This window comes from Sceloporus occidentalis, unplaced genomic scaffold (genome assembly GCF_023333645.1).
Source record: "Sceloporus occidentalis isolate IW3139 unplaced genomic scaffold, rSceOcc1.0.p SCAF_92, whole genome shotgun sequence".
Taxonomy (NCBI): domain Eukaryota; kingdom Metazoa; phylum Chordata; class Lepidosauria; order Squamata; family Phrynosomatidae; genus Sceloporus; species Sceloporus occidentalis.
In genome coordinates, this window is record NW_028317072.1 from 3,598,337 (window position 1) to 3,625,802 (window position 27,466).

Consider the following 27,466-nt stretch of genomic DNA (forward strand, 5'->3'; position numbering starts at 1 on the left):
GAGACATGATAGCAAGAATGTGTCTATTTGTTTTAGAAAAATCTGGCTTCAGCTGAGGCAGAATGCATACCTGAAATTACTTCTCCACAGAGAAGGCTTCTTCACTAGCCATACTGACTGGGGATGCTGGTTGTTGCAGTCCAACAAATCTGTAGAGCATCAAGTTGGAGACGGCTGCCATAGATAAACTCCTTGCAGACATGGTTCTGAATCTCCTATCTTTCCATGTTCCAACCTGGCAAGTTCCAGGTAGAACATATCTGAACTGGTAAGACCCATAAAACACCAGTACAGAAGCCATTGCACGCAGGTTTTGGAACCTAGCCTGCAAGCCATAGGTGAACTTGCAACAAAAGAAAAGAAATGCAGACAATTACTTCTTCTATAAAATGCCCAGTGGGCCCCACTAACTTTAAACACAAAAGAACAGCTTGTAGAAGCAATCCTTTAAGCAGGTTACTGGATTCTTCCATATATAAAGTATACATTAGTGGTGTTTGTCATGCAGCTGTTTTGAGATAGAACTAAAATGATTTCTTCTAGAAACTCAGGAGGTCCACTGCCACTCACTCTAAATGATACTGATGATACATCCACACTGTAGAATAATTCAGTTTGACACCACATTAATTGTCATTGCCCCATCCTAGAGAATCCTGGAATTTGTAGTTTTGCAAAGCACCAGCACTTTTTGGCAGAGCAGGCTAAAGACCTTGTAAAACTACAAATCTCAAGATTACATAGGATGGAGCTACAGCCTTAAAGTGGTGTCGAAGTGCATTATTTCTACAGTATAGATGCACCATGAAATACTGCTGTGGATGGTCTAATTTTGTACAAAATAGCTTCCTCCTGTGATGTTGGCAAGCTCTATCATTAGGCAGAGTGAAATAGCGATTGCCTTAGGAAGCAAATTTGGGCGAGAATCCTGCTGGTCACTTATAATGGTATAAAAATCTGCTATGCCAGTCTAAGGCACTTTTTCAATTAGTGTATAGCTGCTGCTTCTGCAGCAGCAGCAGCAGCAGCAGCAACAGGTGTGTGTGTATGTGGCAAAAGCTCTCTTGGGCCCGGGAGAGACAGGCCCAAAGCGGTGTGGAGCCGCCAATACTAAGGTTCAGAAACGCACAGTAACCACATGCTCCCAAGGCCTAGCATGTCATGCGGCAGTATCATGGTGGCGTCTGGTCCACATGGGAGTATGCATCATGATGATGTAAGCGATGTGCAGCATATAGATGTTGCTGCATGTCGCTTATGTCACGAATGCACCATGTGTGTGCGCCATCCTAAAAAGAACCCGGTTTTTCCAGGTTCTCTTTGGGACGGAGGGACACCTGGCGGGTTGGCTGCTGCGGTGTCCCTCCACAGGTAAACAGGCCGCCACCAGTCTGCTCTTTGGGGGCGGTTTGTACTGGGCCTTGGTCAGAAGAGAAAGACCACCTCCTTACTCCTGAGCTGCTCAGAAGTTGGCAAGGCAGCTTTTTCGCTCAGAGGAGATGGTTTCCACTGCCACCTTCCCACTGTTGTAGCTATTTTACTTCAGCCACCATAGCATCTATGCCAACATGACCTCTTCCACTGGTATAATTGTACTAGTCAAGAGAACTGTGTCCTTTGAATGTCCTGAAACAGCAGCAAATTATGGCCTAAGTCCTATTGTTAGTTCTAACTGAAGTACACCATTGAGTCAGTGAGATTATTATTATTATTATTCAGCAGTTGATTCAGTAGGTCTACTCTAGTTGAGACTAGCCAGTAGGATTCAGGCCTGTTAGTTATTTAATTTGCTATTAGTGTGCTTTTACTGTATGTAAAGGGAGAAGTACCTGTTGAATTTCTACCTCATGGGCCAAAATAAATTTTCTGCCTTTGAGGGATGGGTTCTCACTGGCTGTTCCACACACAAAGTCCTAGGCCAGCCTTAATTGGCAGCAGCATCCTGGGCGACCACCATTTACCTCTTTCTTTGCAGACAATGACTCTGATGCAATGAGTAGCTCCTATGAGTCTTACGATGAGGATGAGGAGGATGGGAAAGGCCAGAGGTTAACACACCAGTGGCCATCAGAGGAAGCTTCCATGAACCTGGTGAAAGACTGCAGGATTTGTGCTTTCCTGTTGCGTAAGAAGCGCTTCGGGCAATGGGCCAAGCAGCTGACGGTCATCAAGGACAACAAACTCTTGGTGAGTCAGTGGTGTGTGTGTGTTTGAGAGAGAGAGAGAGAGAGAGAGCACTAAAAATGTTCTAGGGAGGGAAAAGATCCTACTAATGAGCCATAGATGTCTTAGAAACAATTTCTTGTGTATACAGGAACATGACTGGAGAAGGTCCATTCTTCTGGGGAGTGATGCTATCTGAGTTGGCTACTGCGGGGTGGGGAACAGGGGGGACTTTTAGGGGGAAAACTGGCTAATATAGCTTCTCACTGGCTAAGAAGCTGAAAGTTTTCTGCCCCAAAAGTGGCCCTTTGACAGATGTCTGTAAAAAAAATTAAGTTGAAGCAAATGAGGCCAGCTGACTTACCGGGCCAACCCAGTTACTGTGGGCGGGAGAGGGGCAGCCCTGGCTGGCGGTCCTCCGTGGTGGAGCAGGTATACTGGACCCTGTGTACTGGCAGGCAGGCCAGCACTACAGCTGGGGCCAGACTCCAACTCCCAGGTGCCCTGGGAGCGGAAGTGCCGCGCAATTGGGTGGCCGGGCCACTTCCTATTCAGTTGGACTACAACTCCCAGGATCCACTGGGAGCGGAAGTGGCTGCTATTGGCTGGTGTCGGGGGCTGTGAGCCCCGTGATTGGCTGGGAGGCTGGGGGGGGGGGCATCCCACTGGCTTCCTGACTGCTGATTGGCCAAGCGGCCTTTATAGGGCCATGCGCTGCTGGTTATTGGTGCCATTTTGATTCGGCTCTGGAAGAGACAGCATGTGGCTGACTCTCCAAAGCAATCGTCGACCTCTGTCAGCAGCAGTTAGGCTGCAGCAGGGGCAGCGTCGGCATGGGCGAGTTTGCACTACAGAGTTTCCTCTGGTCTTTGTGTGGCGGTTGAGGCCATGTTCCCAGTACTTGCTTCTCCTTTTGTTTTTCTCTTTGTTTTTTGGCAGTGGCAGTTGCTTTCTGTAGCAGTAGCATAGGTCTCGGATCTGATAAGTGTGGTTTCTTGTGCTGCGGAGCACTGTATCAGGAGTCCATCAGGGACCCAGGGGTGCCGAGGGAGTAGCGATGTTGCCAGTGCAGGGCCAACGTCGATTCAGCATTTCCCAGTGACAAGGGTGGAGATGCTCATATGCTCATTACCAGCACCCATTGTGGCAACACACGTTAAGTCGGTTACCCCTCTGTTATCCCAAAGCCTAGCTGTGACCAGGCACAATGCAGTTTATTGACCAACATGGGCTGGTGGATGACAGATCCGGACTTTTTGCTTTTCAGGCCAATCCTCTCGCTTGCTTATTCAATAAAGTTGTGGCCTTTTCCTGCCAATTGTGTGTCCTTGTTGTTATTCACTCCCACCCCACCCCCACAGCAAACATTGTTAAAAATTCAGTCACAATTCTCCAGTTTCTATTAATTCCCCAGAGTTTATTTGGAAAGGGGAAAGTGGCCAGGGCTCATAAGAGAGAACATAATTTCCTGCTTCATATTCCCCCAGACCCATGGAATCCCAGTGGCAGACACTTGGCACCTCATTTTGGGTGGGTAGAAAGTGCTAGAACAATGATTTGGAGTTGGGGGAAATAGAGATCATCTGTTGTTGTTTTGTTCTTGTTGTTCCCTGTCCCAACATTTTGGGATAGTTTTATGGCTATGCATTTGATTCTATGTCAGCTTTTGCCACCACCTTCAAAATCCCAGTATTGTTCTGCTTGTTCTAACCAGCCTGAGAAGACCCGGAGGTTGGTGAGGATGTGCTGAATTAATTTGGCTGAATGAATGATGAACTCTCTCTTTCTTTCCAACATTAGTGTTACAAAAGCTCCAAGCACCGGCAGCCACACCTCGAGGTCCCCCTGGGTGTCTGCAATGTTGTCTACGTGCCAAAGGATGGACGCCGTAAGAAGCATGAGCTACGCTTTTCCTTGCCAGGAGCAGAGGCCTTGGTGCTGGCTGTGCAGAGCAAAGAACAGGCTGAGGAGTGGCTAAAGGTACATCTCTGAGCACCTCTCATGGGAGCACAACTTGAGGAAAAGTAGTTCTCCCTCCCTCCACCCCAGCTCTCTTTTGGGCCACACTGACTGAGACATTCTGGGAGTTGCAGCCTCTCAAAAAGAACTTCAATCTGTGTCCAGGAGAGCATAACCCCTTCTTTCCAACTCCACTTTCTATGCAGCTCATCCCACCTTCACCTCCAATCTCTTGCTTTAAAACACCCTCAATATTCCTTTTATGACCAGGTTTTCTGGCTATGATCACTCTCTGAGGTGGGCAAGAGCAGCCAGGTCCTGTGGGGGGCAAGGCGGGGAAAGAAAACACTGTTATCTCTTTTCTAGGGAGGGGACTTTCTTATCTGTGTCTGCCGAACTGAAGCACCAGCTGTGAGGGGGAAGAGGGGGAAGCCAGCCAGTAGGGCAGATCTATACCATTTGCCACTCCTGCTAGTCTGAAATTGTACAGTGATGGGGCAGGGAGAGGAACTGTTTGCTTACCCACCCACCCCTACATTTTCCTGCTTTTGTTCTAAAGTAGCACAAGATCAGTAGGAAGCCCTATAAGATTAAGTCACCCATTCAGTGGTGGCTGGGAGAGGTGGAACTATAATGCATCACTTAATAGCATTTGTCTCCTTTCTCTACCCCACCCAACTCTGATTAGTTCCCCCCACCTGTTCTAGAAACAGGGGTTTATAAGTGCCATTTATTTTTACAGGTTTGATGTCTGACTTCTCTATATTTCTCTCTGTTTCTCTTTCTTTCCACACATTTTTGGGGGGTGACAATGTGGAGCATCCCAAATACAAAGTGCTGGGGGGGGGGGGTTGTCTCTCTGGAATGTGAGATCTGTCTTCTTTCTCTTGTGGGAGCAGTGAATTTGGCACTTCCTTGTGTTGCGAATAGGGTTAAGGACGATGTAGGCTCCTCATTACCAGTCTAGTGCAGTGGTTACACTTGTGTCAAAATAGGACTGGGTGGTTGTTGTTGTTGGTGGTGGTGGTGGTGTGTGTCTTCAAGTATTTTCCAACTTACAGCAACCTTAAGGCGGCCCTATCATGGCTTTTCTTGGCAAGATTTGTTCAGAGGAGGTTTGCCACTGTCTTTTCCTGAGACTGAGAGTGTGTGACTTGCCCAAGGTCAGTGAATGGGTTTAATGCCCAAGTGGGGAATCAAACCTTGCTCTCCAGAGTCATACTCCATCACTCAAACTACAATGCCATGCTGGTGTTACCCCCAGTCTAATCTAGTTGATATGATTGTTGGGAAGATGACAGCATGGGGAGGTAGGTAATTCCATACACTATCTTGAATGTCTTAGGAGAAAAACAAGACATGAATTTAACCACTGTGGTTTGAGCATTGGACTACAGCTCTGGAGACCAAGGTTTGGTTCCTAGCTCAGCCATGAAACCCTCTGGGTGACCTTGGGCAAATCACACTCTCTAAGCCTCAGGGGAAGGCAATGGCAAACCTCCTTTGAACAAATTTTGCCAAGAAGACCCCACAACAGGGTCACTTTAGGGTTTCCATAAGTTAGAAACGACTTGAAGGTACAACACACACACACACACACACACACACGAACACAATCCCATTTCAGCATATCTTTTTTATCTATCCATTCATTCCATTTATTTCCCACTCTTTTTCCATGTAGTGGTATAGAGGGTTTTCTCTCTCCCATTTTATCTTCACAGTAACCCTGTGTGGTAAGCACAGTCACCTCATAGATGGGGGGGGGGGTTGAGGATGGATCTCCATGGTCTTCCTCTGATACTCTAACAGTGAAAACCAAAGCCAAAATGACAGAGACATCATTCACAGGTCAGCCCTCTTAACAGATAAGATAAGCAGTTGAGGGGGCATGGATAATGAGAGGGAGATGTTAACAGGAGTTCTGTGGAAGGAGTTTTATGGGTCTTATCCTGCTCAGCTTTGCGACACAAATGAGAGCATTGTGGCAATATGGCTTTTCTGTCCACAACTTCCCAGGTTTAAGGTTGACATTCTGGCTGAGCTAGTTCAAAAAAAGTAGCTGTTTCACGCTTGATGATGTTTAAGTGACTGAGCTGGATGAAACATAATGATATGTGCAATGTAGGTAACATTTATTAGACTTTGGAGCACAGGGACTGAAGAAGTTTCATTTCATGTATTTTGTAGTTTAGTTTATTTTCGCTCTTGGCAGAACAATCATTCTTTGACTTTAGTACTGTTGAGAACATTTGCATTTACCGTAAATGTCTCTGTTCTTAGGTGTTTTCGGAGTTTTCAGCTCTTGCATATATCATGCATATATCATTCATACATATATCACTGATTCTAAGCACTCCCACACCTTTGGCCTGGGATCCAGCTGAACTCCTTTCCTCAGAAAGTTAAATACAAAGTTGGTACCCTTCCAATTGACACAGTGGTGTTTTGGCTAAACCCAACCATGTCTCTGAGAACTCACCTCCCCTGAAATAATACACCTGGGCAGAGAACATTAATTCATGTTAACTTGTTATAAGGCCTGACAGTAACCTAGTTGTGAACGTGACAGGGTAGGAAATGAGTGTGCTGAAGAAATTAAGGAGAGGCTATTGTCCCATACTTCTGGTCTTGACCGGAATCTCCTTTAAAACAAAGCTTGTGTCAGCATCCTCCACTGAAATGTTACAGAAACTAAAGAGAAGAGGAGCAAAAAGTATAGACATCCAGCCAGTGAACTGGTGAGATACTAATGGGCCTTTGTGATTTTTCTCACTTCTTCTTGTGCTGGCTGAGGTAAATTAGGACAAAATTCACCTTATATAGGACAGGAATAGTTGATTTCTGTATTCTCAGACATTGCTTTTATTCATCATACAGCAATCTAAGAAGGTTTATTTATTGTGCAAATTGACCTTGCCATAAGTGAGCAGGCTCCATAAAGTTGGAGTGGAGGATTTCACAGTTATGGAGGATATATACTCTGGAACTTCTGGGAACCATTTATTAAAAAAAAAACAGGGAGAGAGAGGGAGAGGGGGAGAAACTGAGAGAGAAAGAGAGGGAGATCTGCCACATTACAAAAATACAGAGGTTTGACATTACTTTAACTGTCATGGCTCCATCCTGTGGAATCCTAGGATCTAGTTCAGTGGAGATTCAGCCTGGTCTGTTAGACAGCTCTGGTGCCTCACCAAACGACACATCTCGAGATGCTGAAAGATAGAGTCATGGCAGTTAAAGTGATGTCAAACTACTTTATTTCTCCAATGTGGATACATCCAGAGAGGGAGAGAAAAAGAGAATGTTGGTGTGGATTAACTTCATCCATTCCAAATTGAGAACATCTTCTCTTCTTTTCCTGATGAGAGGAAGTATGGGCAAACATTTCACCAGAGCCTTTACTATAATTTGGAAGGTTGGGTCACTAGGGGAGACAGATCCAGGAGGCAGATCTAGCTCTTCAGTTGCTAAATGTTAAAGGAAAGCAGGTACTTAACAAGAGAGGGATGTAATGTGCCTTGGGAAATATGATTTGAGATAAAGTGAGCCTGGTTATAGCAGAGGGATGTTTCAATGTTATCATTGTCTTGGCACTCAGCATTGTCCTCCCACAGGTGATAAAGGAACTCAGCAGTCCCATTGGAAGTGGACAAAGTGGAACCGAAGTTCCCACATCTCCATTGCTTACATGCAAGATGGACCATGACAAGGTAGTGTATTTCGTTTACATACTCTTATGACTTTATCACACTAGAAAAATTGGAAGATTAAAGTGGTTCCAATGCAGGGTCATCCAGAGTATTAGGAACAATTTCAGAGCTTCTTATCACATGACGCTGCATGCAATCCAGACAGAATCCAGGGAGAATGTGAGGTGAATCAAGAAATGAGCAAATTTGCAAAACTACCATATTTGCATGTCCATTTTGCTTGCAAATTCACTCCCTTCACATAATGCCAGCCGTCTGGAAATGCAAGCCTCCGGATGCATTCGTTTCCCAGGGTGCTTTGCTGTGCCAAAGAGGGAAAATGCTCTTTTCTTAAAGGGATAGACACACACACACTCCCCTCTTTAGCCTCGCCCAGCTACTTTTTCTCCTCTTTACAGCCTCTAATTAAGAGCACAGCTCCTGGGAGAAGGCAGAGAGAGGACGATTTGGAAGTCCTCCTGGACAGGAGGGAGAAATGGAGGACATGCCCTGGAAAAGGAGGGCATCGGGGAGAATCAGCCCTCTATGGAATCATACAGGCTTATGGACCCACCCCCCTCCTTTCTCTCTCTCTCTCTCTCTTGGGTGTGTGTGTCTTTGTGGTTTTATGGAGTTTGCAAAAGGGAAACCTAATTCTGTCTTCATCTGAAACAGTTTCTGGGGCTTTTGGGGCAAAGAGGATCCCCCTGGTTCCCCCTTCCTCCCTGGGGCATGTGGGGGGGAGGCGCCTGTGGAAATGACAGTTTGGAGCATGTGCAGGAAAGATATTTCTGCACTGGCAATGAGGATTTGTTTGTCTCCTTTTGAAATCCAAATTCAAATCTGACCCTAAGTAATGTGCTTTTAACCCCTTGTTGTGCTCTTGGGCTTGCTATTCTGGGTTGCCACCACTTTTGGGATGGATGCACATAGGTCCCCATGTGGAAAAGTCCTCAGAGACAAACTAGGTATAATCTCTCACCCCCTGCAGCATAGTCCCCAAAAATCTGCTATCTGTTAGGAAGAAAGCCCAAATCCTGATACAAATAGCAGATGGTGGTGGTGGGTGGGGATTTTCTTTAGGATTGTAGCAGGGAAGAAAGGGTTAAAACACTTTTGTCTTATCTGTATCATATGTTCCTGATGCTCAACTACTGCTGCTATTTACTTAAAGGGGGAAATGTGCACACTGAAGTCATGTCTAGTTTGATCATTATTAGTTCTGCTGTTAGGGATTTGGCCAAAGGATTCTGATACCAGAACCAGAATTACATTGGGCTAAGAGTATATGAAATTCCATAATGAAAAAGGGGCAAGTAGACACACCATGATCCTCCAACATAGTGTGGGTTTTTTTTTTTTTTGGGGGGGGGGGGGAGGGAGATTCATCCATGGAATCAGAGTTTAGAAATGTTACTTTTTGGACTTCAACTCCTGGAGTCCTGTGTTAGATAAATTATGGTATGGTTATTTGACAGTTTAGCAACAGCAGCAACAAAAACAAACATGTACTCCACAGGTATTTGGTAAAAACAACAAGATCTGAGCTTCTGGTATAATAAACAGGATAAATTGGTAGGTAAAAAGAAACTTACTTTATTGCTACATCTACATTTTCTACAAAAATAACTAGTCAGTAGAGAAAACTATACTTGGTAGAAGAGTCCCTCATGTGTGTAAATAAGAAGAAACAACATCTTTAGTAGCACAACCTGGTTTCTGCTTCCATGCTTGGTGAGAGAGAAAGAGGAGAACAAAGGGTAATAAACTTTACTGACCCCCCAGAAAGGAAAGGGTATGGGAAGTGACCTCTTTACAAGCACACAGACCAAATGACCATAGAGATATACATCAGTGTTCCTGCATAGAAGACAATTCCCTTCTCAAGGAAAGAAACATAGATCTACAAAACAAGCATTGATGCTAATACTCCAACATCCTGCACCAAGCATAAACAAAAAATAGCTTCATTTATATACCGATTCATACTGAACTAACAGTGTCTAAGTGGTTTACAACTGTAAACCTACCCATTGTCTGAGGGATAATGGGCATTGTCGTACAAAAAAGGAACTTTCCTAAGCTCTGCTCAAATGCTGGATAACATATTTTAGCATTTAAGTACGAGATGGCCCAGCATCTGAGCCAACATTCTTTTTGGAAGCAAAGAGCACACAGAGCTATGAAGGGGGCTTGTTTGGATATTGGTTCTTCTATAACACTCTTGGTTCAATTAAAGGTTAAAAGCAACTGAAGCTGGAAAAGAGATTGTAGGAAAAAGAGAATCAGTAAAATACTGGAATCTTTCTTTTTCTTCCTTTACTCAGAGATCCTCTCAGGACAAGCATACTTCTGATTCTGACAGTGTGGCAACAGCAGAAAATTGCTCTTCTGTGGCTCGGAGGGAGACCCATGAGCAAGGTGAGTCCCCAGCACGTTCACACCTTTCTAGGAACCTTATGTGGTGGTTTAGGCAGCAAGAAATGAAACGCTGCAAGTAGGAACCAGTGTGGTGTAATGGTGAGAGTGTAGGCCTGGAGCCCAAGAGACCTGAGCTTAAATTGCTTCTAAACCTCAAAACATGCTGGGTGGTATGGAGCCAGCCATTTGCCACCATCTTATTACTGACACAAGCAAGTATAAGTTCAATATACGCCTGTGTATGGCTTCTTTTGATAATTGCAGATGCTGATATTCTTTTTTTTTCCTTTGCCATAACCAAAGACCCCCTCTAGATTCACTGTTTGTCCAGTGCAGCCCCCATGGTCATTCAGTGACAGATGAAGAGCAGGAGGAAGTAGAGAAGTGTCTGACTATGTCCTTATATCCAGCTGCAGATTGGTTATATCATCCATTGGGGCCCAGGATCTCAGTGGATGATGTCTCTGATTCCCTCACACCACACCACTCTGCACCAGCCACTGCATGGCTTTTGCTGGGGCTGTACCAGTTAAATTGTGAGTTGGGGGTTGAGAGAAGAGACAGAACATATTTCCACCTACAGAACATTTACACTACTCTCTGCATTACAGGATCTTAGCCACTGTCTCTTGGAAAACACTATCTTAGCCCAAGCTACCTGACAGGGATGTTGCAAAGATAAAGATGAAGGGCCAACAACACCAAATAACCATTCTAAGCTCTTTGAGGAAGCATGTGATGTAAATGTAATTAAGAGGCTCTATACATGGGAGCAAAGCAAGAGGCAGTTAGAATGGTACCAGCATCAGTGGGCCTGTTGTCCCATGTTTTTCTTCAAGACTGCTATGTCATGAGGAGCATACTAGTTCTGTAAAGGTTGTACCATAAGAAACAGTCTTCTTCTGGATCTGCCATGTTGTCTTCTGTTAACCAAATTTTAATATGCCCAAGTGAAGATTCCAGAACTGTCATTTCTGGCTGCATCATAGCCCAATAAATATTTTCCACAACATTCTCTATCAGTCTGACATTTCAGATTTTGTGATTATATATTCTAGGGTTAGATTTTTGGAGGGGGGTGGTTGGGAGGAGATCCGTATGATGTTTGGATAGGTCTTTTCAGGGTCATAGAAACCATATTCTGATTTTAAGTTCTGCTCCTTCTCCTCTTAGGGAAAGGCAAAAAAAGTGGTTTGGCTGAGTTAAAAGGCTCTGTAAGTCGAGCAGCTGGGAGAAAAATCACCAGAATTATCAGCTTCTCCAAGAAGAAGCCATCTCCTGAGGACACCCAGACATCCTCTACAGAAGAAGACATTCCATGCTGTGGTTTGTACCAGGAACCAGGAAGGGATGAGGGAGACAACTGGGTTTTAGGTAGCCAGGTAAAAAAGAAAGGGAGAATCCTGCTCCTTTAATATTCACATAATAAACTATGCTGGGATTTCCTCTTCCATACAACTATTAAAAGTGCAGGAGCTCTGCCTTGCACTGGACTACCATGGGTGAGATGGAAACTGTTCATTACTTGGCTTCATAAATGATGGCACCTGGAACTCCTAGTCTTACTCTTCCTGTGCACAGCAAGTTGATAATAAAGGTACTTTAGTGCAGGGACACCCCACTTTCCAAAACCTTACAGCTGATCAAAGAATGCCTTCACTGTTGATGATGCACCCATTTTCCCTCCCCCTTTCCACCATAAGACAAAGAGGCTCTATACACAGGTGTTTATTTCTACATTATGTTTCCCTCCACTGATATCCATATATTGGAAAAGATTCACTGTTAATTATTTTTCTCATTTAAAGGCATGATACAACTATTTTCTAACCAAGATAGAGAAGTATTATTCATAATCTATTTTAAGTAATTATGAGGGACAAGATAGTTTAGGGGTTCTTTCAGATAAGACTCTGGGGTTTTACTGTGCAGTTGCCTTTCTTTAGTCATTCCACTTTACAGGCAAGTCCAGACAACACTGTCTTTCATTTGCAACATCTTATATTTTCTTACTGCTGATTCTATCTTTTTTCATTCCCAATAAAATATTTGAAGGGGAGAAAGACAGAATAGCTGCATAGAGCTTTTTGTTAACCAGCACTAAGAGCCCTCTGTCTGTAAGACCCTTTAGTGACCTCACTGATACTAGTTCAGGCAGACATGCCATCAGTCTTCACCAGGCAATACATGGCTCCCACATCTTGCTCAACTCCAGCTCTAATTAGCCCCAGCTAGCACTGCCAGTAATCACGGATGTTGGGAGTTATCCTAGGAACCTCTTGAGGGCCAACATTCCCTAGCCCTGAGCTAAACTAAGAAGGTACCTCAATAATACATTGTGAGAGGAGAGAAGCCATTGGGTAATTAGCAATACAGAGGTCAAGAAGCTGAGGAATCAGCCAGTCTCTGGGAAAACCAAGACTGGCAAGGATGCTTGCAAAAGAGTAGCCAGGGTTCAGTTCGAAGGGTTAAGAAAGCCAGAGTCTCTGAGCTGGCTTGGGTGCCTTTTCAACTGAATGGGAGATAGACGTTGCTTCTGGTGGCTGATGAGTTTTTGCTACTAATCTAGGCAGGCCTATTGTTCACTGAGAATAACTGAGGCATCATTACCTGGTCTGTACGTAAACATGCTTGCACTGCTGATATCCCAGAGGAAGGCACAACAGGCTCCAGAAACTGATTTCAAAGCTGTTCTGCCTAAGCTATATACTTTCTAGGTTCCTAGGAAACAACCTTTAGGCTTTTGATATCTTCCTTTCACTTCTCAAGTGTTGGTCATTGCACCGTTGTCAGATGCTTTTTCTTTTTTCCTAAAGGCTACCTGAATGTTCTGATCAACCAGTGCTGGAAGGAACGTTGGTGTCGTTTGAAAGGCAACACACTTTATTTCCACAAGGACCGCACAGACTTGAGGACACATGTGAATGCCATTGCCTTACGAGGTTGTGAGGTGGCACCAGGCCTGGGCCCCAAGCACCCCTTTGCTTTTCGCATCCTCCGCAGTGGACAAGAGGTCTCTGCCTTGGAGGTGAGTGTTCATTCTTGATGGCTTTTCTGAGAAATCAGAATACTTCTCAGTGAAGTCCTATGCATGTCTACTGAGACAGAAGTGCCACTGAGGTCACTAGAACTTGTTCCTATGCATGTCTGCATTGGATTGCAATTTATGCTGCCCTGGCAGCAGACATGACCAGGCATTCTGCAAAACGTAAATGAGTTTCATGGCAATGCCTTGGATACAGGAAGAACTCATAGTCCTTTCCTGTGTTTAATTAAGATTTGAACTCCAGCTGCCTGGAGTGATATTTCTGACAAGGGCATGCATTAAAACAAGATGAATAATATCACCACAGACTGCTAGATAAGCCTGATGCATTTGTTTTGAATACCAGGTGATCTCTTAACACTGACATTTCCTTATTAGTCCCACATAGTGTTTGTTTTTACTGAAAAGGAGTAATTTATCTTTCATCATCTATGAAGAATACATGTACTTCATACTACTTGTATCATAAATTATGATGAATACATGAATATGTCTAGTAACACACTCTTCTGCATGCAATGTAACTTGCCCTAGAACTTAGCATGATCTGAGCAGATATTCAGACATGTGAAAACAAGCAGAAAAAAATTACAGGATCAGATAAAGGATCAACGGCAAGAAGAAGACAATAACCCATAATGTTTCCAAGCAGGCCAAAAACATAAACCTACTGGTAATATAGTGTAGCAATTGTCTTCTTCAGGCAATTGTTGAATGCTGAGTCAACAGGTAGATAAATCTTATGGATTCCATTGGCCTTTTCTAGTTGGAACTAGAAGCAGGGTCCAGGTCTTTGACCACTTGCCTACCTTAATTTCTTCCCTTCTTTTAGTATAAGCTGATATTTTCTAACACTATTACAAAAGCTTCCACAGCAGTAGCATAGTGGGAAGTTGCATATGATGAAGGAATGATGGGCCTGCTTCTAACTCTTTCATGTATGATCACTGGGAAGGGATGATGGGGACTGTAGTACATCTGGAAGTCCAGTGGTTGCCCTCTCCTGAAGTAAGTCTTCACCATCTTCTTTAGGGGAACCTAAATAGCTATGTGAGTTTTGTATATCGTTAAGAGCTTAAAAAGGTTACCCATGGGGCTACAATTCCCAATTTTGTTGGCTGGGAGATTCTAAGAACTGTGGCACAAACAATAACTCTTCTAAGCTTTGCATCAAGGATGTCTTGTATAGGGTTCTCTGGTGAATAGATGGTGAGCTGTAAATTTGAAAAAACAAGGATGGGAGGGAGAGGTTAAAGGTCAATGGCTGCTGTAAAGCCATGGACTTGACCATGCTTACTTGTCAGAAGATTATTTTTACTGCTCCTCAGAGAAATATGTGTTACTTTTCCCTCTTAACAACTGTCTAACCCTTCAGGCAAGCAGCTATGAAGATCTAGGGCGCTGGCTTGGGCTGCTGCTAGTTGAAACTGGTTCCCAGACAACCCCAGAGGCTTTGCACTATGATTATGTGGATGTGGAGAAAATAGCCAACATCATCAATGCTGTGAGGCACTCATACATGTAAGGGCTAGTGTTTTGTGATCTAGTGGGATAGCAAAAGATGTAGACTGCCTGGCTGATCTTTTCTCCTTATACCTGAAAGACCCTCAGATAATTTGTGAAGCCCATCTGTACCAGCCGCCAATCTGCCAAGACATTTTTCTACAGTGTAATCAAATCAAACTGACAACCTACAAAATTTGTATTTCAAAGGTGAAAGAGTAGGCCATCAAGGGTGCGAAAGTAATGAAAAGGAGGTTGTTGATCTAAGACAGAGGAAATCTGTGTTATGATTTCTGATTTTATTATGGGTGTGAATGTGCTGCAGTGTTAGTCCATCTTTCTAAAAATAACTGAGCATGTACACATCATCCTCTATCCTATTTGCTTAATTGCCCTTTTGTATGTCTAGAAAATGTAAGTACCTAGTGAAACATCTTTTAATGCATGGAGTGGAGTTTGTAAATCCTAAATTAGGAAGTTCACAATAGAACAGAACAGAACAGAATAGAATAGAATAGAATAGAATAGAATAGAATAGAAATTTTATTTTTACTTTGCCTCTCCCGTAGGATCGAGGCGGCTTACAATATAGTAAAATATGACAATAAAACAGTAAAATACAGCAATGAAATATGATACAATAAAAGGGTTAGTAAATGTTTTAAAGTGTGCACTATTGTCTGTGTAACCCAGGGTTTCTGCTGGACCCTCCAGAAACTCCATCGCTCCTCCAGATTGGCAACTTTTAAAAAATTGAAATTCTTGGAACTTTCATGAATAGCAAATTGCCTTCAAACAAATTACAACCTCCCCTCAAACTTTTTAAATCATTAAAGCCCAGTTTCCCTTCCAAATCAGAAATTGCCTTCTTGCAATTTTCCATTTTGGAATTTTTTCATGGAATTTGGGGTCCCTCCATTTTCGGGTGCCCAGCAAAATCCACAGTTTGCCTTGGGAATGGGAAACTGGCACCAGACAGTAGAAAATTGCCCATCTCTGGTATGTTGTTGTATTGTTTCTGACTTATGGTTACCCTGTCATAGTGTTTTCTTGACAAGTTTCTTCAGAGGGGGTTTGCCATTGCCATCCGTTGAGGCTGAGATAGGGTGACTTGTCCAAAATCACCCAGTGGGTTCCCATGGCTGGGCCAGTATTTCAACCCTAATTTCCCAGTATCCTAGTCTAACACTCATACCATTACACGAAACTGGCCCTGTACTTCTGGTATAAAGGGTAATTTCACACACAATGCAGCAGGAAACCCAGATTTGTCACAGATACAGGACTCTTTCAGGCAGTCTAGCTCCTTGACAAGTGTTATCCAAAATGCCAGGATTGGCTGTGTATTTAGACGATAATGAGACAACATCTATCAGCCAACAAAGGATGTGTATGTGTTTTTATTCATTTTGTAAATGCACTGGTAGACAGATACGTACAATTTTTGTTGCTTAGAAAAGTCTTCAGAGTTTGGGTTTTTTGTTTTGTTTTTTGTTTTTTTGCAAAAACAAGTACAGTTTTGTCTGCTTCTTTGTCTCTTCAGGTGGGCCAGCTCCTCCCCTGAGAACCAAACAGACTCTTCCCGTGTGTTATATGATGAAGTCCCCTATGAGAAAGTGGAGGTATATAAAACGCACAGATGTCATAATTCTAGGATTTTTCTTTTTTGCTTTGTTCTTTCCCTGATCCCACTGTTCTCCCTGATGACATCTGATCCTGCTGTGCCTGCCAACTTCTTGGCAACTAGTATGGAACAATTTCCTGGGCAGAGGAAGTTTGATGAGCTGCTTCCATTTACCAAGAAGATGATGGATTGAGGGTTTTTTGGGCTATGTGGCCATGTTCTAGAAGAATTTATTCCGGACATTTCACTGGCATTTGTGGCTGGCCTCTTCAGGCAATGCATTCTCTGAAGATGCCAGCCACAGATGCCAGGAAAACATCAGGAATAAATTCTTCTAGAACATGGCCACATAGCCTGAAAAATCAACTAAAAACTATGGATGCCGGCTGTGAAAGCCTTCGACTTCACAGATGGTGGGTTACTTGCACTGTACTTTGTGATCTCATCTGAAACATCAACTTCCTTCTGCCTTTCTTGTTCCCAATGAACAGTTGGAAAAGTCAGAGTGGCCCTCGGGATCCCAGGTAAAGCGCCATGGCTCCTCCTGCAGTGAGAAATCCCGCCGTGTAGATCCACAAGTGAAAGTTAAACGCCATGCTTCAAGTAAGTTGGGATATGCTCCAGCCACTTGTCATGGCTCCCTTATCAAACTGGTATGAGGGGAGCCAGATAGACACAGAGCTGCCATTGGCAGGAGATGGCATTTGCTCTTGTTTAGCAAATACTTCACTTTAATTTGTTCTTGCTTGCTCATCTTTTGCATTCCACTTCCTAACGAACAAAGATTATTTACACCTATGACTGAACAGGAAATGTAGGCCACGAGAGAGGGTTTACCTATCATATATTTATGCCAGCTAGTTGCCACTGGTATTATTAGCCCTGCTACCACTGCTGTTGTCTGTGCTAATCTGACAAAGCAAGCTTGCTTGAAGTTCATAGTTTTCCAAGTTGATTTGAAATGAAGACTTATTCTATAATAAATTAAAATGACTATAAATAATTTATTCTACGTCAAATTATTTTAACCCTTATTTATTTATTCAATATCCCACATTTCTCCTGGCACAGGACCCTTCCCCATGTACAGACTGAGTCTCCCTTATCCAGAATTCCCTCTTGTGTTTTGGATTTCCAAAATCCAAAATATTCCAAAACCCAGAACTTTTTTCATGGGTGGTTGAGATACTGACATCTTTGTTTTCTGATGGTTCAGTGTACACAAACTTTGTTTCATGCACATAAGTATCATAAATATTGTCTAAAATTTTTTCTTTAAGCTGTGTGTATAAGGTGTATATGAAACATAAAATGAATTTTGTGTTTGGACTTGGATCTCATCTCCAAGATATCTCATTATGTACATATATGCAAATAGAGGTATTGCAAAATCCCCAAAAAATCAGAAATCCAAAACACTTCCAGTCCCAAGCATTTTAGATAAGGGAGACTCAACTTGTAATTATAATCAGTGCAATATTATTTAATGCATTAAAAGAAAATCAAACATTTCAAATAACTATTAATTAATTCTTAAATAGTGGGGGATATCATTTCATAACAGTAACCTTTTGCTATAATAAAGTAACATATTTTACATTTTCATAAATTATTGCATTTGCATAAATTTTAGCTAGCTTTGTTGGGGTAAAATACCAGCAGTATTGCATTTTATAATAGTTTCTCTTAGTTGGTAGCTAGTTGTATTTTTTTTATTCTTCTTGTCCAATTTAATTCCCATTGACTTAGTGGAATATTTTGGTGAATATTCTGCACCACTTTAGGTTTTCAGTTTGATAAAGGAACTGAAAATTTGGGGAAAATAATGTACTAGAGCAAGGAACCATGATAATGAGGAGAAATAATTAGAAAAAGGAAGTTTTGTGGTGTTACTTTTTATTGTGTGCAATTTATGGTTTTTTTTCCTTTTTTACTAAGATATAGATATGTACAACCCTATTTTCTATTATCTATTGTGAAGTCTAGTACAAAAAACGTATCAAGGGACAATTATGGTACAATTTGCATTCTTCATAAATACAAGAACAGAAGGAAGTTACGACAAGGGTCATGAAATGATATCATGAAGCGAAGATAACATTTTTGATTACAAAATGAATTTTATTTTCATTCACTTTTGTATTGCATGATATTACTAATAAAGATCATTAGGAAAAAAAGTTATCTTTTGTGTGTATGTGTGTGCCCACAGATGCCAATAACTACAAGTATGGCAAGAACCGGGCTGAGGAAGATGCCAGGAGGTTCCTGACTGAAAAGGACAAACTGGAGAAGGAGAAAGCATCTATTAGGAATGAGCTTATGGGTCTGCGTAAGGAAAAGCGGGAGCTGCGGGAAGCCATGAAGAGCAGCTCAGGTAGGGCCCTGCTGTACAGATGGTGGGATTATCCTCTGTCAAGCTCCTCAGCATAACCTTCCGGGCCCCACAATCCATCTGTGGATGTGGCTGGATGCAGAAGCATATGAGACCCAGGGGCTGGTCCTACTATTCAGCAGTGAGACAACTACCTCAGGCAGCAAATACTTTATGGCTAAAGAGCAGGGTATAAATATTCCAAATAATTAAATAAATAAGAGACAGCTATGTCTGCCACTCCAGCTGTTCCTCTCAAACCACTTTCTTTGCTCTTGAAAGAATGGTAGGTGCCATTAAGTATATCCTGCCCCTCCAAATTAGACCACCCCTCAGGTCTGTCAGGTCAGATATCCCACTGCCAGTCCTGAAGTAAGATTCAACTGCTGCTGATCCAGTTGGCTTCTATACATGGAATGGAAAGGGTTCCCATGTCCTTTGTCTCAGGCAGCAAAGTTTCTTGGGCTGTCGATGTGACCAGAGTCAAAAGTGGACAGGGCTAAGCATTATTTCTCTTGATTTATGCTTTATACAATGGGGTGAGAAAGACATTTTCATTCATGCTTTGCCCATGCCTAACTCGTGCAAAGTTCCCTCTTTCAGCTTTGTAACTGGAGCAATAGACAGAACAGAATAAATAATCTCAATAATTTTGACTAGTGTGGGAGTTGGCTTGGGAAGAGTCCAGGGATTCAGAAATTACCCTTTTGCAAAGGCCATGGCTTACTCTCCCCCCCCCCCCCCCCCCCACTTCCAGGATGAGTTGCACAAACATCTCAGTTTGGAGTTGTATTTACCTATAAAGTCCAATACAGCACTGAGCCTGTAGTGGCATCTGCTGAAATCCCTGCTCTCTTCTTCCACAATTCCTCACTGTGAAAGGGTATGAGTAATAATAATGGCTAAGATATGAGCCATTTGTTGCAAAATGTTTACCTTCACAGCTATGTCACATCTGCTGTTTGGCTTTGCCTCAGCCTCAGCACTTACTGTTTTGTGCTGGATGTGCACCTCATATCTACCAGGCATTGCCAACTCAGCATAAATTCAGATTGGTCACAGAAACAGTAATTAGGCTTCCACACAAGAGGGAAACCCAAGAGCACCATCTAGTGGAAGAAAAAAATCTTGTGAAAATTACATGGTTGATTACTGGGAAAATCTAGGTCTATTCAACCTCGCTGGTTTGATTACATATGGATAATAAGCAGATTGTGAGCGTTATTCTAGTTCACAGGCATTTCTGTTTCACAGAAAGAGGCTGAAACCATACAGAGCATTTGCCCAATTTCTGATTCCTACCACTTTCATCATTGTGGAAGGGGATAAAATATACATTTTTTCTCCCTCGCTCTGGGAAACTCACAGTTGTTTTCTAAGCTTCTCAGTTGTTGTTCTTCTTGCACCTATGCTCTGAGTTTAGAACAACATGGTAGGTCCTGGTTAACTTAGGAAAATAAAAGTTGGAGAGGGTCATGCAGGCCATCTAGACTTAACTTCCTGCTTTGTGCTGGAAATCCTGATCTAAAGCCTCTCCAACAGATGAACCCAGCCTCTTCTTTTTAGTGAGGGAGAGTCTACTACTCCCTTAGGTAACTAGTTTCATTCCTAAACTACACTTGCTAGCTAGAATAGTTGTTCTTTAAAAAATTTGAGTCACAGGCTCCTTTGAGAATCTGAGGAAAGCTATGGATCCCTTCATAGATTAGTGGGCAAAACCCTGCAGACAAATTACCTCCACAAACACAGTTTTCAAAGTAAGAGGAAGTTAATCAAAGGGGATAAAATGATAGTTTACACTTAGTTCATGGACTCCCTGAAGTCCATCTCTGGAGTCAGTGTTAAGATCTCCTGATCCAGAACAGTGGTTCCTAAACATGGATCTCCAGATATCATTGGATTACTATTCTCTAATTTTTATCCATACTGGCTAGGAATTCTGGGAACTGAAGTCTGACGGCATTTGGGCACCCACATTTGGAAACAGTGATCTACTTCACCTAATATTCAACTTAAACCTACCCTGTTAAAACATCAGCTCAAGTGATGTTGTTCTGCCTTCTTCAGCAGCAGACAAGAAATCTTTGCTCTCACCTGAAGAAATCTGTGATCTCAAATTAGAGCCACTTCAAAGTGCAATTATTTTCTTCATAATATGGCTTTGGAATTATTCTGGTATTTTGCTATGTTTTCTGAGCTTGGGGCAACATCTTAGAAAACTGCCCTGGGTTTTGGTTCCTACATGGATGCAAGGAATTCAGGGGTTACTGAGGATTTAATTCAAGCTTTTTTCTCTTTGCCCATGCTGAAAAACAGGAAAAGACCTCAAAGACCTGGAACATCGCATTGCAACCCTGGAGGAGCAATGCAAAGCCAATGAAGCACGGCGCGTGGACCTAGAGCTCAAGCTGACAGAGGTGAAAGATAGGCTGAAGCAGTCTCTGGCAGGAGGACCAGCTTTGGGGCTAACTGTGACAACAAAACCTGAAAACAAGGTAAGAATAAAAAGAAGAGCTCCACAGTACTTCCTCTTCTGTCTTCACATGAGTGTCATTGCAATATAAACATAAGTACAAAACAACAGTGCGTAGATAGCCATGAATATATAGACCTCAACAGGCCACATTGTGAAGAGATAATAGGGAGTAGCAGCTCCAGGGCTTAGCACCCTGCTTGAGAGCAGAAGTCAGCAAAAATAGAGCTGGAACAAGTGAAACTGTCTGAAGTACACTGGATTGAGAAGCCAAGTGTCCTGTTTTGTCCATGGGAAGCAAACCAGAAGTTTCAGCATCCCAGAGATTTTAAGCAGAGACAGAGAGTGGCCAAGCTCACCCAAACATCTGCTGAGAAACAGAGGTAGTCCAGTCTGATCCAAGTCATTTATAGGTCAGTCTTAAGTCCAGGCATGCAGTCCAAAGTGTTGTCCAGAAGAGTAGTCGGAACCCCAGGCAGAGTTAAGGCAAACTCACAACCAGTCACAGAACATGGCACCAGTGTAGCTTTCACCCAAGGTAAAGGTTGGGTTTTGGCTATGTTTGTCAGAGGGAGGCATTGGGTTATTTATAGCCCCCGCTAGTCTTGTAGATGCTTCCTAACTGCAGTGTGTTTTCCTATATAAATGCTGTGAGCTTCTGCGTTTTTCTCTGTCCTGACATCTGTCTGTGTGGATGAGTATTGGTAAGTCTGTCTCTTCCTCTGGGGGGGGGGGGGGGTGGCTGCTGGAAACCCTGCTCCTGTGGCTGCTGGGAACTCTATTTCTGTGGTTGTTGGAGGCTCTTCTCTTGTGACTGTAGACCTGGCATGTCCTCTGGGCTCTCTACCTCTATATCAGAGCCTTCATTCTCAGACTCAAAATCTATCCCAAGGTCCTTGAGGTAGGGTATGACACCAAGGTATTTAAGGAGTACAAATGCAGATGAGAACACCACAGACCTGCTTAAAAATGGAGCAGAAGCCAAGCTCCAAACTGAATGTTGTTCAAGTGATGGCTATGTGCTGCAAATGATCTGATTGATCCCTTGCTGTTTTAGTGCTCTATTTGGACAGAGAAGGGTGTTGCTATTTGAACTAATGGAAGTAGTCAAACTATTCCAAGAGGTTTAGAAGGAAGTGCTTATATTTATAAATGGTCTCTCTGTCTCCACAGAATTTATAATATGTAAAAAATATATTCAAGCCATGGATGGGTGAATTCATAGATAAAAAAAATCAATGGATATGGAGGGGTGACTGTAGTATCTCATCCTACTAGAAGATCTGTTATGGTTACTAGAGCACTGCCCTGGATTCAATTGAGCAACCATATTAAAAGAGGTGGAGGAAATAATAAAATCTTAGTAACAGAACCATAAAATCATTTAGCAAATGGTTTTGAAAAGGCTTGGGAGAATAAAGAGGTTTTTCCTACTGCTAAAAAGGCTCTGCATAGAGTGTTCCAAGGGGAGGGCACCACAACCGTTGAGACCTTCCTCTCGCTTCCCCCTAACCTAGCTTTCTAAGGTAGAAATGTCTTTAGGAGGGAGTCCACAGACAATTTTCATCTGCAAGAAGATACATGCATGAGAAGATAGCATTATTCGTAAAGCTTTCCCTTTCCCCCATGTTGCTAATACAGTCAGCCCTCTGTATCCATGGATTCTGCATCCACAGATTCAACCAACCACAGATTCAACCAACCACAATTCGGAAAAAAATATTCAGTAAATTTCAAAAAGCAAAACTTGATGTTGCTGTTTTATATAAGAGGTGCCATTTTACTACTTCATTGTATATAATGGGACTTGAGCATTCATGGATTTTGGTATCCACAAGGGGTCCTGGAACTAAACCCCAGTGGGTACCAAGGACCCAATGAACACAGAATTATCTCCATGTGTTAATAATTGGTAATTTGGTACCTCAAGATATCCTCCCCCCCCCCCCCCCATCCAGTCTCTATACACTTATTGCTTTCTTATACTTCCTCTTTACAGGATGTGGCAATCCAGCCAAATGGAACTCTCCCAGAGCACTTGGTGCCAGTTAACTGTGCAGCAGAAATGAGAAAGCGGAGTCCTTCCTTACTCCCTGCCAACAAAGGGAATGTGCTTCAGAAGGCCAAGGTACATTAACCCCTTCCTAGACCAACACCAGCAGCTGCCTCTCTCCATCTACCTTGATTATGTGCAAAATCTCCTACTCCCTGGGTGATTTTCATTTGCATTTTGCTAGATCTTGCTTTTAGTGTTTTTCAGGACTGGTAGCCTAACTTTGGCACGGTACAGACTGCTCCAAAGGGGTGGGTCTGTGGCACCCCTTTTTGCTCCTTTTCATGTGGAAAAGGGGTGTCCTTGGGGCTTCATGCCCCTGGACACCCTGGGAGCCAGAGCCATGGGAGAAAGGGGTCACCCGGTGCCTTTCTCCCTGGCATTGTTCCCGCAGCTGTTGCGCGTGCCCAAAATGGAGCTCCTTCCTGCGCCATATCCAGGCCATCATAAGCGGCCTGGGGCGGCACGGAGATGTCACACACGCACTGTGCCATTTGGACGTAGCACATGCATGACGTCATCATGGCGGCCCCCGGAGGCTGCCATTATTATGCCGCAGCCACATACTAGGGTTGTGGGGCACTGGTCTGGACCATGCCCTTGCTAACTGTAAGGGTTTCTTCTTTCCTGTTGAAGTTGTCTTGGATTTTGTGGATTTCAATGGCTTCCTTGTGCATTATGACCTGACAGCTGTTGGCTTGGTCCAGAATTTCAAGGTTTTCAAATAGCATTTTATGCCTAATATGGTTTGTTACAAGTTCTGATACTGCAGATTTTTCTGGCTGACCCAATCTGCAGTGTCAAGGAACATGAGAGAAATGGGCATAAAATCTATTTGAAAACACCTAAACAGGGACTGGCATTCTGACCTGATAGTTGTTAGCATGGTCCAGAATTTCAGTGTTTTCAAACAGCATTTTATGCCCAGGGTGGTTTATAACGTGTTCTGCTACTGCTGATTTTTCTGGCTGACCCAGTCTGCAGTGTCTCTCATGTTTCTTCATTCGTGTTTGAACATTGCATTTGGTGATCCCTATGTAGACTTGTCCACAGCTGCATGGTATGCGGTAAACTCCTGCAACCGTGAGAGGGTCTTTCCTGTTTTTTGCTAAGCGTAGCATTTGAACACAGTATTCAAACACAAATCAAGGAATATGAGAGACACCCAGGATCAGGGTTTCCCCATCAGACAATTGATCTCTAATTAAACAGACACAAATCCTCTTTGTATATCCCCCACCCTGAGGCCTTGCCATTCAAAAACAGAACAATACACAGATGGAAATCACTCCTCTCAGCTCATGGTCACACAGTGTGTGTGTGTGTGTGCGTGCGTGCGTGTGCATGTGTACACACACACACGCACACACACACACACCATTCATTTCCATGCCAGCATTCTCTGAAGATGCCAGCCACAGATGTTGGTGAAACATCAGGAACAAACTCTTCTAGAACATGGCCACATAAGCCATAAAACCCACAAAAATTATGGATGCCGGCCATGAAAGCCTTCAACTTTACAAGTACAATGTGCTTGCAAAGGAAAGGAGGAAATTTAAAAAGCAGCATGAGACAACCAATGTGGAGCAAAGTAGCATCCAAAGGAAATGTAAGGAGCAACATTTACCTATCAAACAATGGCCTTTGCACAGTGTTTCACCAGGCTTCCCATCACATACCATGAAGCTTCAACTTGCCCATAAGTGCAGAATTTGGGGCTCTTCAGATGTTATTGGATCACAGCTCTCATTCTCTCTGTCCAACAATAGCCAGTAATGAAGGGTGGTGGGAGTTGGAATCCAACATCTGGAGATTCACACATCACCCTCCCACCCCAATATGATCCCAAGAAATGTACTCTGAGTTCAGGATACCCCCACTTTCCTCACTACCTTCCAAAATGAATCAACAGCTTCACTGCATGTCCTTTGCATTTCTGGAAGGTACTGAGGATCAGTATTGTTTTATTTCGTTCTGTCTAGGAATGGGAAATGAAGAAAACATAAAGTGTCATTGGACCCCATCCCTGAGGAGGACTCCCCCGAAGCAATGGGACACATTTACGAAAGGGTTGAGACAACACAAACGCCTTTTCATGCCTCAAGCAAACTGCAGAAGGATATTGAGGGAACCTGGTTCTTCAGCAGGAACCCACCCTCCAGTGAACAAAGGATTAACAAACAGATGAGCTTTTGAGAACTGGTTTGGGTAAACTGGGGAGGGGGGACTTTGGGAAAGAGGGTGGGCAAGGGAAATCCTTTCAAGGATTTTTTTTTTAAAAAAAAACTGTGTTCTTAGAATACCCTTCTTTGAATGGCCCAGCAGGAGCATTTCAAATAGGTCTGGCATGCCAGCTATCTGGACTTTATCAATTTTGCTCTTTGGTAATGAAGCTACAGGAGAATGCCTACTTTGGTTTAACAGGAGTGATGGGAGGGATGATGAGGTGGTTCAGAGATCCTCACTCAAGCTAACCAATGACTTTGAGGAAGCCATCTTTTAAACTTCCTTGTGGAAGTACCTCTCATACTTGAGAGCAGGTGAGCATCCCTCACTTCTACGAAATGAGGCATGGCACAGAGATGCATTGCAGTCAGTTCTCTGGAAAGATGCTGTTTACAGCATGTTTTGCTGTTCTGCTCTGCAGCCAAACTCTATCAGAGCAGGTATTGTTGATTAAACAGGGGCACAATGAAGGATCCATGAGAAAGACAACACTATCAACATGGTGCTTTGTTTTAGCTCAGGACTGCCAGTACTGACCTAGGTGAGGAGTCAGCTTTCACTGTTTCTCTCAGGCTGCTATGTAACATTTTTAATGTGTCAGATAAAATCAATAGCTACAGAAGGTCATGAAGTATTCATTTCCCCCACTCCATAAGAAAGTCTGTGAAGTTCTCCTGCCTTACTGTTGTTACAGTCCATTTGTCCACTCTCCTGCTTTTTGCTGTGCAGCAAAGCTGGACTCCCCTTACAATAACAGGTGAGACAGAACAGCGAACAAATAAACTGAAAATGCAAGAAATCAGCTTCTACAAAATGTTTCCCACCTCCAGAGTTATTTTTAAAAGGACACTGAGGTCAATAGGACTGCTCCTGAAGGCTTTTTCCTCTGTTAAATATCTCTGGAAGACACTTGAAGCAAACTTGATCAATGTTAGGTTCCTATCATCCCAAGTGATATACACAATAACAGGGACTTTACTGCCTTTTCTGTTTTATAAAACCCTTCTCTGATAAGGGCTATGGTTGCACATTTTTTTACATTGTAAGGTGTCTGTCTCCGTGCGCATATGGTCTCTGGTCAATTGCAGATCTGTCTGATTAAGAGAATGTGAAGAGAAAACCTGAGAGAGGCCTGAAGAGGCCCCAAGGTAAAAGCCATAATAAACACCTGCAATTATCCTCCTGCTGTGCCAATTTCCAAAAGACCAGAAGCTGTAGTGACCTAGTTTCCTTTTATAAGGGGAGGTGGGTGGGGTGCTTGTATCTCTCCGGAAGCATATTGTGGCATACTTTTTATTATTTAAGAATTGTCTGCACTTTAAGATCTGGATCCTTTCCCTTTACCACCCCCAAATAAAAGATGATCTTTGTAGTGAACTGTGTGTGTTCTTCTCTTCTTATTTTTTGTAACATCTAAAGCAAGGTTTCCTGAGATGGAATTTCAAAGAGTGTGACAAAGGGTGGCTTGTGTCCTTGAGTGAGGAATCACAAGTCATCACTCAGCGAGCTAAAAGTGTGCCTTGAGAAGTGGTATAAGGTGGTTGTGTTGCATAGATAGTAGTCTTGCTGTTTATTTAATCAAAAGTAAAGAATAACAGAATTAACATATAAAAACATAACTCTGATTGTCAGAGTATTGTTTTTAAAATCGTTATAACACAACATCTAACATAATCATTGTATATTATTTCACTCATAAATTAATCATTGCAAATGTTCATTGAATATTTCACATCTCAGGGCCTCTCAGCTTGCCTTTTACCTCTGCTCACATGCACCATGTCTCCCTCTGTCGCTTAAATTCTCTCAGCCAACTTATCACCACTGTCCAGATAATCAAATGCCTCCCTTGTTGCCACTGACTTCCTCGTATATAATGCAGAGGAGCATGGAGAAGACAGCAAGTAACATTTGTCACAAGCACACTCC

General features: G+C 43.0%; 1 protein-coding gene across 2 annotated transcripts in view; it reads left to right on the forward strand.

Moving 5' to 3' along the window:
• Positions 1–26,914, forward strand: part of LOC149284487 (actin filament-associated protein 1-like 1) — a 102,533-nt gene extending 75,619 nt beyond the window's left edge. For both annotated transcript variants that reach the window (XM_089496680.1, XM_089496681.1), the window contains 13 exons: positions 1,976–2,187; positions 3,964–4,143; positions 7,740–7,835; positions 10,142–10,235; positions 11,409–11,561; positions 13,052–13,263; positions 14,657–14,802; positions 16,328–16,406; positions 16,900–17,011; positions 18,621–18,785; positions 21,099–21,277; positions 23,255–23,383; positions 25,294–26,914. In XM_089496680.1, coding sequence (XP_089352806.1) covers positions 1,976–2,187; positions 3,964–4,143; positions 7,740–7,835; positions 10,142–10,235; positions 11,409–11,561; positions 13,052–13,263; positions 14,657–14,802; positions 16,328–16,406; positions 16,900–17,011; positions 18,621–18,785; positions 21,099–21,277; positions 23,255–23,383; positions 25,294–25,317 — 1,781 coding nt within the window. In that variant the 3' untranslated portion in view covers positions 25,318–26,914. The remainder of the gene's footprint in view (positions 1–1,975; positions 2,188–3,963; positions 4,144–7,739; positions 7,836–10,141; positions 10,236–11,408; positions 11,562–13,051; positions 13,264–14,656; positions 14,803–16,327; positions 16,407–16,899; positions 17,012–18,620; positions 18,786–21,098; positions 21,278–23,254; positions 23,384–25,293) is intronic.
• Positions 26,915–27,466: the final 552 nt, after the last annotated feature.